Source organism: Lipophrys pholis (assembly GCF_963383615.2).
Source record: "Lipophrys pholis genome assembly, chromosome: 8".
Classification (NCBI taxonomy): Eukaryota; Metazoa; Chordata; class Actinopteri; order Blenniiformes; family Blenniidae; genus Lipophrys; species Lipophrys pholis.
The window spans coordinates 2,767,218-2,787,397 of record NC_137630.1 but is presented as its reverse complement, the minus strand read 5'-3'; the positions used below and the strand labels follow the sequence as shown (position 1 = coordinate 2,787,397).

General features: G+C 44.0%; 1 protein-coding gene across 1 annotated transcript; it reads right to left on the bottom strand.

Annotated features, from left to right (window-relative positions):
- Positions 1–2,914: 2,914 nt before the first annotated feature.
- On the bottom strand, positions 2,915–13,957 carry sephs3 (selenophosphate synthetase 3). Its single transcript, XM_080468943.1, has 8 exons — positions 13,568–13,957; positions 12,571–12,674; positions 9,341–9,448; positions 9,113–9,267; positions 8,527–8,617; positions 5,246–5,345; positions 4,956–5,168; positions 2,915–3,704 (listed from the first exon to the last, which is right to left on the bottom strand). The coding sequence occupies exons 1-8, from the start codon at positions 13,845–13,847 to the stop codon at positions 3,463–3,465; spliced, it is 1,293 nt and encodes a 430-aa protein (XP_080325069.1). The 5' UTR covers positions 13,848–13,957; the 3' UTR covers positions 2,915–3,462.
- Positions 13,958–20,180: the final 6,223 nt, after the last annotated feature.

Genomic DNA, 20,180 nt, shown 5'->3' with positions numbered 1-20,180 from the left:
CTGGTGTCACCACTGGAAGAGACTCTTTACAACTGGAACTCAGAGACATTCAGTCATCACCAGCGTTGCCACAGTTACCTTGAAAAAGTAATATGATCACTGATTACTAGTAACTCCTTTAAAAAATACTCATTACTTGCTTTTAAAAGTAACAAAGTTAGATTAGAAGTAACTTTTTTAGTTACTTTCAACAACTGCCAACCACACCCCCCCACCTTCTGTACATGGAAATGACATTTTGTCTTGATAAAGTATCTTGTACTTTGATGTTATAATTATATTCAGAGGCATACGATGTACTTTTGTTCAGTATTTGTCCTCTTCTTTGTCATACTTTGCACTTTGTTGTTCTTGGTGGAGATAAAGTTGATGTTGCCTGTTAATGACTATCTTAGATATTGAGGATAGCGACCTGTAAAGAGCAGTTATGTTCATTAAGTGATGTTCACTGTTGGTTAATTACATTTCTCTCATTTCCTGTTCATATGGCTTCGATATGGCTCACCTGGTCTGATTCCTTTTCCTTTTATATTGCATACACAGAAACAGCACACAGCTTCAGGAGATGTTTTTCATTACACTCGTGTATTTTCTCCTGAAATCCTAACACGCCAACACACATCCCTCTGTGTACATGAATACTCACCCTTTCCCTCATACTTACAATCCTTCCTCCTTGATTGCAGATCATAGATTCTGTAATCATGTTAGTGTTTTGTTGAACATAAACATGCTAAAAAAAATTAAATACATACAATAAAATACATTCAAAATGATAAATTATATCACTAAGAGGTGACGAGAGCTCATGTCAGTGTAACAATGGTTTGGCCTGCGTGTGAGTCAGTTGATCACAATGTGCATTAATTATTTACAAAATCCAACTGATTAATTTCTTCAGTGAGCTGCTGTAATTCTTTCTTTATCTGTTACTGTGATTACTCAAACTGTCCGGCCCCTCACTGTTCCTCAGCTTCATGAACTTGTCCTGATTCCTAATTAATTGAAAAGCCCTGCAATAAAGTGACTCCCGACTCTCCTTCAGCTTCGTACCATTACCGTCTTTACAGCCAAGGAAAATGGAAACAGTCATACAAACATTACATCAATGGTCCGAACCAGCAAAGTAAGCTTTTCACTGAACAGTGTACATTTCAATCTGTCTGTCTGTCTATCTATATATATTAGTGCTGTCAATCGATTTAAACAAATTAACTAATTAATTGCACAACTTTCTGTAATTAATTGCGATTAATCGCATTGTTTCTCTACTGAAGACTGAAGCTTTTAATAGATATTTATTCCGGGAAAACCACAGAATGAATGTCACCTCAACACACAGAGACTATATTTAAATTAAAGACTATTTTTATAACGTCCTTTTAGCTTTGCATGAAACAGTTTCCCTCCAAGATCAGCAAAATAATAAAAACAATTAATAAACATCTAACAAAAGTCTGGGTTTTGTGAGCGTGTAGGTCCTCCACTTTGAGAATTTGAATTGTTCTAGAAACAAAGTTGTAAACTTACTACATGAACAAAGAGGCCATAATATACTGTAGTACTACCCACATGAGAGACAGAGAGACACAGTAACACTCAGAGCGAGAGAGAGAGAGATGAAGCACGCACGCACGCACACACACACAGTATACAGGAGAGCCAGGGAAAGAGAGAAAGAGGAGAAATTAATATTTTACCAGTATTTCCTCCAGCTTTAGCAGTTTGGTGGCTCCTGGTCAGCCAACATGGCAACCTGCTGTTTTGCTGCAGAATTACCTCTGTCGTCCATCATTTCAGCTTTTCAAAGTAAAACTAATGACTTCCCTTTGTCAATCAGGTAAGTTTGTAAAGTGAAACTTTCTGCCTTAATATTATTCCACTGGGTATTACGTTGCTCTGTAGTCATGGTGATGCGCCCAGAGACGCTGCACATGAGGCTGCTCTGGTAAGGGAGCAAAAAAACCTAAAACCCCTGAAGTAAACAAAACTGCATTAATTACATACAATTTTTTTAATTAAATTCAACGTTTCAAATCCATTAATTAAATAAAATTACATAATATATATATCTATATATATATATATATATGGCAAATAACCGCTTCTGAGACTAAATTGTCCCTTGTTAGCGTTCTGGACGCCGCCTGCGAGCGCTTTTGCCCGGCCTGGTGGAGCCTGTCTGGTCTCCAGAGGCTGTTGTCGGCTACTGCGCCCCCTGGTGGAACGCCAGGCATTACAGGACAAGGTCAAATGAATGCAGTCATTATGATGATTCGATTTGGGCAATTCTGTACCGATCCCCGGCAGGTCGGACTATAAAGCCCAAACGGCTGGATGTGGCCCGTGGGCCACAGCTTGCCCACCCATTCTACAGGCCCTACATTAGCCCATCCCGTGTTTAGTGTGGCCAAGTCTCAGTAAGGCTCGTTTTAATCCAGCTGGCCCCAGAGTAACATCTGCCCAGAAACCCGGGAGTCAGGATTTCCCAATGTGAGACACGACACGAACGCTATGAGAGTGAACTTTGGATTACTTGCGTAACCCCGGTTCAGAGTAGCATGAGTGAGCGTCTCACCAGACAGCCCTCCTTGCTCTCTCGTAGCGAGAGGAGGTGTGCGTTTGTTTGACTGACTGGCATCGCAGTGTCCAGCCCTCTTAGGCAAAGGGACTCCGCCCCCTGGACACTGACACACTGGATTCCAGCCAATAATGGCAGGAAGCAGTAGGAGCCTCTGATGAGGTCACGCTGTCGCTGTTCCCAATGTGGGACTCATGTTACTCAGAGAACTGGGGTTACACAAGTAATCTAGTATTTTGTGGGTGTATTCAGCTTGCTGAGGACCACGCTGTGATCATGTGTTAAGTTTTAAAGTAACCCTTGTTCACACTGTACTAGTATAACATCCAAACAGTCCGTCATATCAACTTATTTATGTTTTATTGATTGTGAAAAGCAAGAAATCTACAAACACACAGAGCTTGTGACCTCCACAATGCTTCAAGTCCGACCCCCTGATCCAAAGGCAAACATCTGCACGGCCCGGCCCCGCTGGGGATGGGGTTTAATGGGCAGCGCTTCATAAGTAAGGAAAGGTGGGAAGGACTCGGCATTAGAGGACCGATAAAGCTGTAATGGGGGTTACATAATGGAAGCCAGCCAGCCCGTCCCAAAGAGAAGCTGCTCAAGCCTTCCCTTCGAGCGCTGGGGGTGAGCCAGGAAGCAAATACATTCACCGAGATGACACAGCAACACCATCCATTAAAAAATAAAACCCTGACAAAATAAAAGAACTGCACCAAGCACAGTAAATAAAGAGTAAATCAAACCAGTCACACATTTAAACAGGAATGATTCTGAGTCTATACCACCGTCTGACATGCAACACAGAGACACCCCCCCCCACACACACACCCAAACCCACACACACCCACACACCCCCACACACACACACACACACACTATGACAGGTGGGAGTTGGGGTCGGAGCTGTTGTCCTGATTGGCCGCCTGGCTCCCTCGGGGCAGGACCTCGATGATGCGTGGCTTGTCGATGATGCGGGCGTGGCGGTCTCCTTTCTCCACTATGCCGATGATCCAGGCCCCGCCCACCACTCCCTGACCTCCTGCGCCAGCACTTTGACTCTTCATCTCGGAGCAGAACTTGGCGGCCTGTTCTCGGGGCAGACACACCAGCAACCCACCTGCAGGTGGAGGAGAGGATCCATCATTCAATACAAACAGCACATACCCAACCTGCTGCACCTCTCCTGACCTGCTCTCCTTGAAGTGTTGACAAATGTTTAACCAACACCACAATGCTCGGATTTCCTCTTAATGATTAAATCAGTTTAATGGAAACGTGTCACGAATGAAGTGTCCCATGGCTGCAGCGGCCTGGGGTTTAAATGATAAAGAATGTCATTATCTGTGTTGGCCTCAAGATTCCATTGAACCCCCTCATGCACTTCATGTTCCCCAGAGAGAGGAAACACCAGGAACCATGGAAAAGGCCCTAAAACAGAGGGGAGGAAGGCTGCGACCCGAGGAGCTTTTCTGGATTTTGGGACGCCGAATCCAGACCCGGTGAAGATCCAGACCCGGTGAGGATCCAGACCCGGTAACAAACACGTTACCGCAGCCTCACGGAACCGCACAGCCCCACAACCGGAGCCGAACAACACGGCACAAACCAAGAGTAAGAGAGCTTTTGTCTGGGCAGCGTTTGTAAATGCTCCATGTTTTCCTGCGCCTCTGATAACGCTGCAGCGGTTTGTGTACGCGCATTCTAAAATACTTTAAAAGATGGATTGATGTGTTTGAAAATACACCTGATATACCTTTTGTTTTCCCTAAACTCACCCCTCACTGTCATTTCCAGTAAACCAGCATCAAAACATTTTCCTTTTCTAGAAGGGCCTAATGAAGCTTCTGCTTGTATTTGTTTACGAGGCTGTTAATAAAAAAAAAAACTCAAGTGCTCTGTATTCACCTGTCCCTGTGAGCCTGAGCTCAGGGCAGCAAAACCCTGGCTTTACAACTCTGCCTCCTTCAGATGGTAGAACCGTAGCAAAAGTCGTGTAAAAACCAACAACAGCCAATTGTGAAACTGCTCGACTCCTAACCGGTGAGTTCTTTGTATTTTCAGCATTTGAAGATGAAAACAGACTTTTCAACTCCAAATATTTTTGTAAGTATTGACGAATCTTATTACATATCCAGATTCTAATACTGCTGAGCAGATCCCACACTGAAATACCTCATTACAGACGGACAAATTACAAGACGACTTTTGCAGATTCAGGTTCACATTGACACCGACTTTGTATTTCAATCCGTCTGTCCAGAAAACTCTCTACACGCATTGACAAATAGTTTGGCTAAAATAATCTAATATTCTGGATTTACTTGACATGGTCGAGGTGGAGGTAAGAAGGTTCGGTAGGTTCTCGTACCAGAAGTCTCTGCTGAGGTACCCTGAACGAGGTTGAACAGATTCCCGCAGGCTTTGCTGATGGCCGTCATCTTGGCAATGATTGGCAGGTTGTGAATCACGAAGGCCACCTCGTTCCGTTGCTGTGCTGCCAGATTATTGGCGTGTCCCAACAAGCCAAAACCCGTCACATCTGTGGCGGCGTGGGCCTGGAACTTGTGCATGAGGCCTGCCGCTGGACACAGAACATGGAGAGGACAGAGTCAGAGTGAGGTCACTGATCTGATCCACACATCAATGAAGACAGTGTACCTGTGCGGTTTAGCGTTGCCATGGAGAACATGGCTTCCTGATATCCCTCTTTCACTTCCTCTTTGGTGACAACGAGCTTGATCTTGTTCCACCTTTCAGGCTGAAGACACAGACACTCGTGAAATGTGAGGACACCTACATCTCAGTCACAAATACAGACAAACATGCAATCATGTTCCTTGTTAGAACCGACTCAATTAATGGAACGGTGAACTTCTGCTTCATCTCACTTAAAAACAAACAAACAAACAAACAATGACAGTTTACGTGGCAGTGCTTTCTAACTGGGATCTTTGGTGGTGAAATGGGCTTATTTAGGATTGGTTCTTGTCTTCAGATTGTTAGGATCTCACAAGACCACAGAAACGTTGGTTCAGTTCTAAGGAAAGACTTTGTGCCTGAGCATGTCCCTGCAGGGGGGGTCCTGTTGCCACTGTGGCCCCCATGCATGCAAACCCTCCTGCTTTAAGGACACCGACTGCCCCTCGCACTCGGCCAGTCCGAATTGGTTTAGGGCCCCAGGATGTCACCCCTTGGAAAGCCCCCACCTTATCAAAAGCCTTTGGAGAGATTGTCTTTGTGCTTCTTGCTCCTGCTCTTCACGGAAGGAAGAGCTGCTGCCAACAGCTCTTCAAGGAAGGAAGAGCTGTTGGCAGCAGCTCACCCAGTGTTCGCATCCTGCTGACACCAGAGTTCTGCAACCAAGGCCTCAACTCCTCTGAAAACCACCGTTCTGAATGGAGTTTCCGCCATCTTGTTTTCTAGTTCCATCCCCGGTCATCTCTACCTCTCTCTCTCTCTACCTCTACCTCTCGCTCACCCACACACTGTATATTGGTAGTTAGAATCTGTGTTTTATTTGTGTTCATTGTAAATAAATATAATTTTTGGAATCATACTTGCTGTTTTATTAATGTGCATAATAGTGAATGAAATTAGGGCCGGAGCAGATCTGATCCAGTATCGGAATCAGATCGGAAGTGAAAAAACGTGGATCGGTGCATCCCTAAATGAAATGTTGACCTCTTCTGTGTCAAGAACTCCAAAATCCTTCAAGCTTTACTGTTAATTCTGGTAATTGTAATTAATTAAACCATTAATTCAAAATTCCAAATCAACTGTTTTAGTATATCTTATGAGACTGACGAGACTGAACTGGCTATCATTTCCTGTTAAACAGGTGGTGCTCCCGAGGTACCTGACAGAGATCAGATTACATTTTCAATAAAATATTTAATAACTATCTTTGATAATTATTAATCATTATCCACAGCCAAACTGCCAAAACTCAACATAATTGGTGCCCCATGTGTGGACTGCACTATATAAATGTGATCCTTATGAGCTAGGAAATCCCGACATAAATACAAAAACAAGATTATGTTTTTGTATTACCTAAAGAGTCAATCACAGTATTCTGAAAAACAAAACCCTCTGTAAAACTTTACATTACCATATTGATATAATATTTCACAAACTTAACATTAAACAGTTCAACATTTCATAACATAGGACAAAACCTGAAATGACCATGATTACAGGAACGTCTCACAAAATTAGGATATCATGAAAATGTTCAATATTTTTTGTCCCTCATTTCAGAAAGTCAAACCCATATATGATATCGGCTCATGACACAAATATTTCAAGCCTTTATTTCTTGAAATGTTGATGATTATGGCTTACAGATAATGAAAACACAAAAGTCAGTGTCTCAGAAAATTTGAATCTTGAGGAAAAGGTTCATTTTGTAAAGTCCTGGTGTCTCACCCTGATCAGCTAATGAACTCAAAACCCCTGCAAAGGTTTCCTGAGCCTTTAAATGGTCTCAGTCTTGGTCAGGAGGGGACACATTCATGTGGAAGACTGCTGACTTGACAGATGTCCAGGAGACAGTCATTGACACCGTCCACAAGGAGGGTCAGCCACTAAAGGTCCTTGATAGAGAAGCTGATTGTTCAGAATGCTGAATCCAAGCATGTTCAGAGAAAGTTGAGTGGAAGGAAAAAGTGTGGGAGGAAAAGGTGCAGCAGCAAAAGGGCGGAGCGCAGCCTGGAGAGGATTGTCCAGCAAAATGCAAGCTTTATGGAGACGCTGAGTTCATGTTCCAGCAGGACTTGGCACCTGCCCACACTGCCAAAGGTACCAGAAGCTGCTTCAATGACGCTGGTGTTACTGCGCTGGATTGGCCAGCAGACTGGGCTGAGCTGAACCCCAGAGACAATCTCTGGCTATTGTCCAGAGGACGGTGAGAGACACCAGACCAACAATGCAGATGACCTGAAGGCTGCTATCAAAGCTACCTGGGCTTCATTACTCCTGAGCAGTTCCACAGGTTGATGGTCTCCATGCCAAACCGCTAAGACATAAAAAAAGTTGTTTTTTTTTTTTTGTTTTTTTTAGATCGGCGGGGTGATCGGCTGGATTTGCCGATTCCCAATTACTCACAAATCACCAACATTGGCCCTGATCCGATATCTACCGATCTGACCGGGACATCCCTAGTTGAAATTGTTTGATTATCAGCTCTAATTAACATCATAGGAGGTTGATGTTGAGAGTCTCAGTTAGTAGAAGTAAACTGAATGTGGATTGTTGATTTAACTGTTGAATCTAAAGCTGCTGCTGGTTTTATTTAGATTGCATGCGGACCGATGGGATGTGGACTCATCTTGAACAGCGTTTATTTGAATGTATTCATCCGATTTAAGGCTTGTGACAAATCAAACATTTTACATTTTAAATTGAGATCAGATTTAAGTTTTTACATACACATACAAGTATGGCAATAAAATGCAGCAACTGTCCACCAGGCTCTACAAACACAACATATCAAAATAGACAATATAGATAAAACACAAAAGAAAGACAAACAATACAAAAAAACACAAATAGGTACAATAGGAGAGGGAAGCAGCCGCAACACAAAGACACTGCGTGCCACTCTGCTGTTATGGAGGAAATGCAGTATTTCACTTTTTCATTCTATCCAGAAGGAACTTCCTTCCAAAGTGTAGTTTACTTTAAATGACAGAGTAGTTTCTCTCCTGCCTCTGTACCTTTCTGCAGGATCTGAGGGTGGACTCCTCTATCATCTCAACCTCGAATAAACTGGAATCTCCTAATTGCTATTTCTGACCTTAAATATCAGAAACTGCAAGCAGGATGTTTAAAATATATTTTGGGGGTGTTTTTGTGTCTACAGCAAGTTGCTTCATAAGGAAACGGCAGCAAGCTGTCACAGAGCAGCAGTCTGCAGAGTATGTGATGCTGGGTCTCACCTGATCGAGCCACTGATGAGCATTGACAGCCACCTGAGTCCCGAGAGGTTTGGTGAGAACCAGAACGTCACCGGGCACGGCACCGTCAGGCCTGAGAGCCAAACCAGCACAAACACTTCATTAAGAGAACAATGTTTACAACATTTACATCACGGCTCTCTTGACTCTATTCTTTTTTTCCTATTTCTAGTCCCGATTTGTTAACGAATGAAATTTGAAGTCAGAAATACAATGTAGTTTGAATCCTTTGTTTTTTTTTGACCCGCAATTAAAATACATTTCATGTGTGATTTAAATGATGAAAAACAAGTTTTTAATAATAAAAAAAAAAGCATATCTGCATCAACTGTTTACAGTTTTGTATTATAAAATATTTAAAACTCATTTAGAGGAATAAATGAGCATTTTCTCAACGTGGCCTCCAGGTACGTGGAGACAGACCTGGATTAGAGGAATGCCTCTCAGTAGTCAATCACTCTTATTTGTTGTTTCAGCAGTGTGTTGTGACACTTTATCTCAGCCTTGCATCGGTATGTTGTGATGTTATGAGGATGATTTCCTCAGCTGAAGCGTCCCTTTGACTCACATGATGAACTCGTTGGGCTGGCAGACCACTGATGCCACCCCTCCCACAATGATCCAGGGGTTGATAACGGTCTGGCCGCCCGTCACAGACGTCCCGCCCTCCTCGGCTGCGTCACGAAAGCCTCGAATCATCAGAGGCATCACCAGCTCACGGTCCTGCTCCACATACACTCTTTAGGACGCAACATTAAATCAACTGGAATTTTACTCACAAAACTGCGCGTCCAACCTTGTCGTTCATCTTCTGGCTGACGCTGAGCAGCATCAGCATGTTGTCACACTCTGTGATGCCCATGGCGTAAAGGTCGCTGAGGACGTTCGCACACGCTATCCTCCCCTGAGCCCAACACACACAGATTTAATTTAATTTATTTGTTTAGTTGGACGGGACAGTGCATATTAATGTACAAGCAATCTCACAAATGTTCACCAGGTTACTGCAAATAAGCCAGATTTAGCACAAGGCTCATTTCATCTGTTGTCCCACTCCCATTCAGATAGGACACTTTTAATCACAGCAGGTCGCCTTCCAATTCCAAGACTGACAGGTTGATCCTCGTCTCCCCCCGTCCACAATAAAACATGAACTTTCTCCCAGTGTGTGTGAACTTGTTTCATAGTGCCATAGCTGCCACCACTGGTGTGTGAACATGTGAGGGATGAGTGAACAAGACGTTATATGAGGTACAGCAGGGGTCCCCAACCACCAACCACCAGGCCATTTGATTTGGATCATTAGAAACCATGCTGCATTAAAAAAAAAAAAAGAGTAAAAGGTTTTATTTTGAAAATGTGCATTTCAATTTCCATTGGTTTGCAATGAGTTCTATTCAGAGCTGAGCTAACCCTAACTCTTTATTCCAAGAGACTCAAAGCGTTCTTACATTGCATTATTCATTCACTCCATACTCGATGGTGGTAAACTATGTAGGTAGCCACAGCTGCCCTGGGGTAGACTGACGGAGGCGAGGCTGCCAATCTGTGCCATCGGCCCCTCTTACCACCACCAACCACTCACGTTCTCACTGCATTTGAGGGTTCAGCGTCTTGCCCAAGGACACTTAGGAATGTAGACAGGCAGAGATGGGAATCAACCCTGCAACCTTCTGATTGGGAGACGACCGCTCTAGCAACCGAGCCACCCCACAGTGACGATCCATCTTGTCCCATGGCAGCTGAACTGTTAACCCTTATGGACTCCTGGTCCCATCATAAAAGAGGCCACACTGTACATTTGGTTTTTCTCCTGGACTAAATGTTGACCAGCAGAATGTTGAGGATTTTCAAACAAGTGGCCACCTGTCGTTTACATTGGTACTCTTTGATCACACTTCATTTACAAAGTGTGAGAATGATGAAGCGTTTATGGAACGCTCCAATAGTGTGTCCTCTCCTGTGTGCTCCTGGTCGTCCTTCACCCCTGTCAGCCAAAAGCCAAACCGTGATCCTGTGGAGCCAAAAGATTACAGGCCCATTTCAAAACTTCCCTCTGTCTCCAAAATCCTGGGAAAAGTAGTGATCCAGTTAACCTCATACTTGGACAGCATGATTTCTAGAACAAATTTCAATCAAGGTTTTGAAAAATGCACTCCACTGAAACAGCTTCATTAAAGGTTTCAAATGATATGATGCTGCTGCAGACTCTGGTTCTCTGGCACAGTTCTGGTCTTTGTGGACTTGACTTCTGTGTTCGATACTTTGGACCACAATATACTGATTGACAGACTTAAATCTGAGTTGAGGTTTTCCTCACATATTAAAAGGAAGAACTTTCAATGTTGCAATTAATAATGTATTGACCAATGTGTCCAACCTGTCTTGTGGAATTGTCCAGGGCTCTGTCCTGGGGCCTGTTGTTGGACCTTTTCATCTTGGTTGTCTCATTGGTGGGTTTAAAAATGTGTCCCATCACTTATACGCTGATGACATTCAGTTGTATTGCTCCTTCAATGTCTCAAGAGTTTCATTTCTCATCTATGTTTTTAAATTGTGTGACTTGCATTAAAAACTGTCTTTCTTCAAATTACCTCCAGATAAATGCTGACAAAACTGAAACTCGGCTCCTTATAAGAAGATTCCCCTGATCAAAAACCACCTTGGTGTTCTGGGCCTGTCCATTAAAACCAGCTTCATAATCCTCAGCTTTGTGTTTGATCAGACCATGTCTTTGGAGAGTCACTTCCTACAGCTGAACAAAAACTGCTTTTACCTCCTGAGAAATATCTCTAAAGTCAGAGTATGTTGTCCAAATCAGACCTTGAAATCATTCATGCTTTCATTTCGTCTCGCATTGACTATTGCAATTCTGTTTTCACTTGCTTCAATAAGACCGTTATTGTTCACATAAGCCGCTTTGCACACGCTGGTTGTTTTGTTGACTGGGTTTATTGAAATGTCGGCGCTCCACAGAACCGCGGTCTTCCGAAAAGGTTCAGGCGCTCCTTTCAGGAACGGGAGAGGAAAGGACGCAGCCATGTCACCCCATCGAAGCTGCAGTTCGAATTGAGAAAGATTTCCGCTGTGTCACCGATACAGGAAACTCACAGCTGCCGTGAGCTGTGGCTGCACCTTACGCGTACGCACTACTGTTGTGTAAGGACGTTACATCCCTGCGTCGTTCACAACCCCTGCTACATTTGACCACACTCTCTGTAGTGGGACCGCTTAACACAGTTGGTCTGGCTGCGCCTTGCCTTACCGTACCGCTCCGGCCCGCCCTGCTCAGGGATGTACTGCAGTGGAGCCGAGGCTCAAGGAGCTGCAGCAGAAGGACCTAAGAGCCACGGCTTGCCGACCCCTGCCCCAGACTATGGAATGACTTGCCCCCGTCTCTCTACACGCTTGAATCTACGGATTTTTTAAAAAAGCACTTGGAAGACTTATTTAACAAAGCATTTGGTTAATGGGTTTTCCAATTGTTATTTATTTTATGACATTATTATTATGTTGTTTTAGTGCTGCCATTTTATGAACAGCACTTTGTGATTTTTTTTTAATCTGTGAAATGGGCTATAGATAAACTTTACTTACTAAAAAAAAAAACTTAATTTCTGAAAAAATGTATTTTAAAAATAGGCCGTTTCTGGTGAGGACACCCCCACATTTTCCCTAAAATGGCTCAAATCTCACACAGGTAGGGCTGGGCAATATGGCCCAAATAGAGATATTTTATCTCAAAACGGCGATATAAACTCTCAATGATCTCAAATCATATAAAGACTTCGTCAGGTGGAACAACTCAAGCAGGATACCATCAGTGGCCTCAAGAAAAACAACAGCACTGCTCTGCCACTGCCAGGGAAGCTGAGGCTCTGGTGCTTCCCGTTTGGACAGCTGCCCCAGCTCAGGAGGCCAATTTCCATTAATATATATATATATATAAATCCTTAATGTTGCAATTTAGATTTCCTTTACTTTTCTAGGTTTTTCATGACTGTGCAACAACTGATGGTCACTCACCATCATGTAGGGATCTTCCACCAGAGGGTAGAAGAAGTCTGTGGTCTGGCCCAGTGACAGTCCTCCATGTCTCAGAGGAATCACACAGCAATCCATGCCTACACCTGCACACACACACACACACACACACACACACACACACACACACACACACACACACACACACACACACACACACACACACACACACACACACACACACACACACACACACACACACACACACACACACACACACACACAATTAAACATCTGTGTTGGTCTCAGGCCAATATGAAGTTCTGATTGATGTTCTTGACACTGAATATGTTCCGTGATAAACTTCATAATCACCCTGGTTTTGGTTTTATTTAGTTTTTTAGGTTGAGATTTTTCAGAAGTTGAAATGCAGCTGTGTGAAAGAACACTGCAGTTTCAAACCTAATTTATTGTCGTTACTTCAGCGGGTATTCCACTGTCATGGATCTAAACAGAAAACACTCAGCGGCTGAAAATCACAAGGAAAATATATCCACTTTCGGGAGTAACGAATGTTCTAACATTACTTTGCCCTCCACCCACTCAGTGGGACCTGGTTGTTGCTCTCCTGCGGCCGCTGCGGGGGACCCGCCCCATATTTTGGTTACTACTGTAATAAGCGCTCCAGCAGCTCAAAGTGCAGCTGCGCTCGAGGACCTTCTGACCAATGATTAGCTGAACTTCACGTTCAGACCAAAATGTGCTGAATCATGTCCGCTAATTAAACTCAACTTCTCTCCACTGACAGACAGATGTTATTTCTTCTATCTTTAGACAGTGCCGATGGACAATGACTAGTTACACCTTAACTTCCGCAATTACCTTAAATAAAACAAACTGTTTTACTCGATGAACAGTTTAAAAGTGGGGAGTGAGTTCATGCTAACAGCTAACTGACGTGAACCGCCTTCAGTTTGATAGCGTGTGGGAGCTAACTGCTAATGCTAACTGCTAAAGGCTAAATTTCACGGATGCTCACCGAGCCGCGGGCCAGCCAGCTGCTGTTGACCGAACTCCGGATGCTGGTCCCCGGACTTTTCCGTCCTGTCGACCTGGTCCGTCTCAAGTCCCGTCAGGAGTTTGAGCAGAGCCTCCTGCGGGACCTTGCAGCCTCATCCCTTCAAATCGGAGTAGGCTGTGAGACGGAACCCGCGCTCCAAGCCGTGCTCCTCGGGTTTAAAAGGTTTGTATCCCGGGGGGAGGCAGCCCCCAGGTCCCGTAGCCTCCACCACGGGAGGTGGGGAAGTCGAGCCCGACATGTCTGCTGGAAGAAAGCACTTCTACCGCACAATGAAGCCGCGGCGCTCACGCCCGTGTTCCGGCTCGACTGGTTCCCGGACTTACTGCTTCCCGTGTCAACCAATGACTCGCGCTGGTGTTCCGGAATTACTAGTTACCATGTTAACTGATGACTACTGGCGGGCCCACTGAAGAAAAAAAAAATCTGAGGTTTAAAAAAACCCGAAACACATGCGCTTCGGAAAAAAGTCGAAAATCAAAGTCGATATTTTTTTTTTCCACGGACAAATAGAAAGTGTTATTTTTTTTTCTTAATAAAAAGTGTATAGTCTGTCCATCCCTCATCATTTGCCCATGGATGCCGAAAAATCACACAAATAACTTAATTCTGACTATATAGTGTTGTTTACTGCTTAGGGAAATCTGATTTTCGGCAGGATTTCATTGTTTCATAATAATACGTTTTATGAACACCCTGGGATCAGTGCCTGTCCTTCAGACTCTACGGAAGCGTATTGCTTTCACATGAAAAAAAAATTTACTCTGTTTTTCTGAATTAATGACATAATTATCTCATAATTCTGAGATAAAATAAATTATTTTTAAAAATGGCTGTTTTTCTGAATTTATGAGATACTGTTTTTTGAAAAAATATAAAATCGGTTCTGTTTTTCTGAATCTATGAGAAAATTATATCATAATCCTGAGATAAGTATCTCAGAATTATTAGATACGTATCTCAGAATTTTAAGATAATTATCTCAGAATTATGAGATAAATTAAATTATAAAAATAATTGGCTCAGTTGTTCTGAATCAATGGGACAGAGGTGCATCTTATATTTCCGTTTGAGACATTGGAAGATACTTTTGTGTTTAAGCAGTGTTGATGGTATTATCATCAGTTTATCAACTATGCGCAGGCACCGCAGGAATCTGCGGCTGTTCAGACGTAAACACCGCTCTGATGTATTCACCGTTGCAGTGTTTCTCCAGGAACAACCAGGCAGATATGGCATGCTTCACGGATGTAAGATGATGCATCTGAAATGCATTCAGGCAGGTTATGTGGTTGCGCAAGATACAATCAGGCAGCTGCTGAAAATTCTGGATCCTCATGGAGTGCAACTGAGGCTTCGGAATCGCCTACAGAGACGTTTGTACCAGAATTCAGGCCCAAACCTTTTGTGGCATGTTGACTCCTATGATAAGCTAAAACCATATGGGATATGCATCAATGGTGCAATAGATGGGTTCTCGCGAATGGTGATATGGTTGTATGCATACTCCACAAGTAGCAATCCTAAAGTAATCGCTGGATACTATATTGATAAGGTGTTGTCACTGAAGGGAACTGCTACTCGAATCAGATCAGACCTTGGCACAGAGAACTCTTACCTGGAGCAGATGCAGACTTTTATGAGACATGATCATGATGATGACTTTTCGAGGAGATGCTATTTGTATGGGTCAAACAACCATAACCAACGAATAGAGCACTGGTGGGGGCATTTAAGGAAACAGCACACACAGTTCTGGATAAATACTTTTCAAGATCTCAAAGACTCTGACTACTTTTCTGGTGACTTCCTGGATAGAAGTATGATACAGTTCTCATGTCTTGAAATAATAGCGGTAAGTGACGTGTTACTTGGCTAATGCTATAAAAATGTGTATTGTGTAGTTTTTGTTATTTTTGTCCATGTGTTATGAAGCTATGTGGCAAAAAGTACATTTAGAAGCTTTCGTTGGTGTGTTGTGGCTTATGGGAGACCAAGTACTGCTCCAACTCTTAGGCCGTTTCTCACCGAGTACACATGGAGTACCCGGATGTGTTCTCGCTCCGCCCACTTTATCGAGGATACATCAACACTGACCTGTGCAGGCTTGGGAAGCCAATTTACCCATAATGCATTTGGCAAGAGAAGCCGGAGGAGGAAACACACAACGGTGAGTAAAAGATCTGAAATATTAGCGTCATTGTTTAACAAAGTGTAGTTTTAGAGTGTTTTAGGCCAGAATATAGTAGTTTAAAATGTTGTTAGGTTGATATTCCCAGATCACGCTGACTACAACATTTGTTCTGAGGTTTTCAGAGATTGTGGATCCAGACTGAGACGAGGCTGGCTGTGGTTCTCTACTGTGGTTCAACATGAGATCTAAATGTTCTACTGTAAATCTAACAGTGTTCATGTACATTTATATTTGCTGCTGAGGGGAAAGATCCTGTTTAAAACTATTTAACTTGACTGAGAGGTGAAGGTACTACTGGCCATAGTGTTTTGTCTGAGTTGTACAAATGTCTTCTACTGGTTCTAGTGGAGGTTCTACTGGTTCTACTGGTTCTAGTGGAGGTTCTACTGGTTCTACTGGAGGTTCTACTGGTTCTACTGGAGGATGCTGTGGATTCAAACTAACACCATGCACTATTGTAATCCAGGACTACTGAGGAACCTGAAGCCTGGTCCAGTGGAGAAGAGGAACTCCTCCAGATGAGGAGTGAGGATTGTTTTTGATGCTTGAATTATTACATGTATATATTTTATTCATACATGAGTTAATAACTTATTGAATTTCTAGTGTGTCATTCTTTTTGTTCTATGTTCTCCTCATAGACCTCATAATTGTTGAAATTCACCCGAGACAATTTCTTCTTTAAAGCAACATTACATTGTTTATCAAATAAAACAGAGAAATGTTAAGTTCTATATTTTACAGTCATAAACAATCATTTACAGTCAAATGGTGAAATTTGTCAAAGCGAGGAGAGCAGTGTTACAAAAGATGGACCTTTCTCCTCCTCCTCCTCCTCCTCCTCCTCCTCCACCTCCCTGGACCTTCCTCCTGCTCCTCCCTGGACCGTCCTCCTCCTCCCTGGACCTTCCTCCTTCACCTCCCTGGACCTTCCTCCTCCTCCCTGGACCTTCCTCCTTCACCTCCATGATGTCACCCGCTGCCACACAGACAGACAGCAACCAGAGGACGTCTCTCCAGGCTCTCAGAAAGACGGAGCAGCAGCAGGTTTGTCCTGGTTCTGTTGGGTTTCATCCTGCCTGTCAGTTAAAATTCACATGAAAACATTTGATATATTTTGATGTAATCATGAATCAGAATTTATTGTGTACCCTTCATGTTCATGATTGTGATTATTGAAATAAAGCAGGTTGCCAGTACAGTGATATAATAACAACTGTGTACTGCAGGCATGGATACAGTACTTCCCCTGTCACCCAGCAGATAGTACCTGGTAGATGCAGTACTTTCTCCGTCACCCATCAGAAAGTACCAAGCTGGTATCAGTACTTGCTGGTACATGGAGGATCTGTGCAGGACAAGAGCATCCTGCACAGATCCCCAGTTGCCAATGTACACATCAATAAGCCTCATATATTACAGAGTATTTTTTAACAACAGGTATATGCAGGAAAGTTTCTGCCTTGCTTACATGTTTCAGCTGCATCTGTAGTCTTCCTCAGAGCTTCATCTGGTTGTGATGACATGTCGGCATTTATCAGGTGATCGGCCAGATGTTAAAAAAGAGTCTGTAATATACATGTTTAGAAGGACAAAATGAACAATTCAACTATCAATAAACCTCCTTTGGCATCACAAATAACTCCACTATGATAGAGGGGAAAGGTTTTCTGTTTAGGTAACAGATGTGCTGTAGCTCTGCAGGAGGAAGAATTAGAACGTGACACCATCAACAGCCCCAGTAGGAGGAAGAATTAGAAGGTGACACCATCAATCAGCAGTACAGCAGAATGCCTGATGACCAGCAGGAGGAAGAATTAGAAGGTGATACCATCAACGACCCCAGCAGGAGGAAGAATTAGAAGGTGACACCATCAACGACCCCAGCAGGAGGAAGAATTAGAAGGTGACACCATCAACCAGCAGTACAGCAGAATACCTGATGACCAGCAGGAGGAAGAATTAGAAGGTTACACCATCAACCAGCAGAACAGCAGAATGCCTGATGACCAGCAGGAGGAAGAATTAGAAGGTGACACCATCAACCAGCAGTACAGCAGAATACCTGATGACCAGCAGGAGGAAGAATTAGAAGGTGACACCATCAACCAGCAGTACAGCAGAACGTCTGATGACCAGCAGGAGGAAGAATTAGGATGTGACACCATCAACCAGCAGTACAGCAGAATACCTGATGACCAGCAGGAGCATCAGTATCAACATAACGATGCTCCTGGAAACCCTGAAGCTGGAGTCACGACACCTCCAGGAGAGAAAGGTTCCAGGATAGGAACATTATTGACCTGTGTATCACTGCAGGGGTTCCTGGGAAATAAAAGAAAGAACTTTAGAACTTTTAACAACAATGTAATATTTCTATGTACATAATGTTTCTAACTTGTGTTTTTACTGTTGGAGGTTCTGCTGAAGTTTATTAAATAAAGTTTCTTTTATCTTCTGCTTGATATCTTTCTTTGCTCGTCAGTGTAAGCCATGTGAGTATTTATGTATTTACTCTCACACTGTATAAGCCATTTATGTATTTATTATAAAGAGAAGTTATTAGAGCTAATGATTGGAGTACTTTACTGTAGGATGTATATTAGACAAATGTAATAGAGTACATATTAATGACATGACAACAAGCAGCAGGAATGTGAAAAGCTGGTTAATAATTTAATAAACATCAGGGATCTTCAGTAAAACAATAAAATAATAGTTTGTATTAGTAGAACATTTCTGATCAGCTGCTTTTATTATTACTGAACTCCAAGGAGATGAAGAGTAAAATAAAGGCTTATAAGAGGTAGAAGTAATAGTAACACTACTATACACTGTAATATTCACAGTACTATACACAGTACTATACACGGTACAATACACTGTAATATACACAGTACTATACACAGTACTATACACGGCCGTGACCTGTGCAGCTGACCATGTGGTGAGAATGTCTTTGTTTAATAAATAATTGTGTAACTTCATACTTCGCCTCCAGCACCGCTCCGCAGACACCTTCCCGGGCTCCAACTTGCGGCAGCTGTCCCAAGGTTTGGGGTTTTTTGTGTTTCCGTTTGTTTTTTCACCCTCGCCATGGATCCCGGGAACAAAGACTCAGGGTCTCCCTTTAAGTATTGGATTTGTTTCTACTGCCAGACCGGAAAAGACCAGTCTACTTTTGTGTTAATAGCAAATAAAATACCATCGAACTGCATCCGCTCCGCCTCCTGGTCTGCTTCTGGGTTCTCTGTCATCATACGGCCTCCAGCCGTAACAGAATCATCTAGCCCCAGCTGCATGGGTTCCTCAGATGGCCGTCCAGCCTGCACCTCGATCGGAGCCCTGGAATCAGGCAAAGGGGCCGGGAAACCGGGAGCTGCCCGGGAAAACCAAGGTGCGGCAGGGGGACTGCCGGTGCGCTCCCACCCCCTCTCCCGCAGCCGATTGTCCAGCCGGATGGAGAGCTGGATGAGCTCATCGAGGGAGGAGGGATTGTCCCGGGAGGCGCGTTCGTCCCGGTTACTGTGCGCTCCCAGGTCCTTCAGTGGGGCCACGAATCCAAACTGGCCTGCCATCCCGGGATTTCTCGCACCCTTTCGTTCATCCGGCAGCACTTCTTGTGGCCTGGCATGGCCGGGAACATCAGCGAGTTTGTGTTGGACTGCTCGGTCTGCGCCAGGGGCAAGGCCTCCCACCAGGCACCAGTGGGTCTCCCATACATGACTGCCCGGCATCCGGCATCCGGCATCCTGGAGTACCCACCTGCCCTGGATAGAATACGCTCATAACTCGCTCACCAGCTCGGCGACAGGTATGTCCCCCTTCATGGTCTGTAACGGCTTTCAACCTCCCCTGTTTCCAGAGCAGGACGTGGCAGTATCCTCGGTCAAGGAGCACCTCAGACGGATCCTAATTATAAGCGCCTGGCGGATCAACACTGCACCCCCATCCCGGACTATAAGGTTGGGCAACTGGTGTGGCTGTCCTCCCAGGATCTGCCTCTTCAAGTGGACTCACCTAAGCTGGCTCCCCGATTCATCGGCCCTTTTCCCATCACCAAAATCGTTAACTCTACCGCCGCCAGACTTCGGCTCCCCGACTCCATGAAGGTACATCCCACATTTCACGTTTCACTCGTCAAACTGGTCTCTTCCAGTCCCCTCAGTCTTCCTGCTGACCCCCCCACCGCCTCTTCGGATCATCGATAACCATCCAGCCTTCACCGTGTCCAAGATCTTAGACCGGGGCCATGGTTTCCAGTACTTGGTGGACTGGGTGGGGTTTGACCCGGAGGAACGATCCTGGCCTTCGAAGAAGCTCATCCTGGACGACACCCTCATTTCAGACTTTTACGGCAAGCCGGGTAAGCCGCCAGGT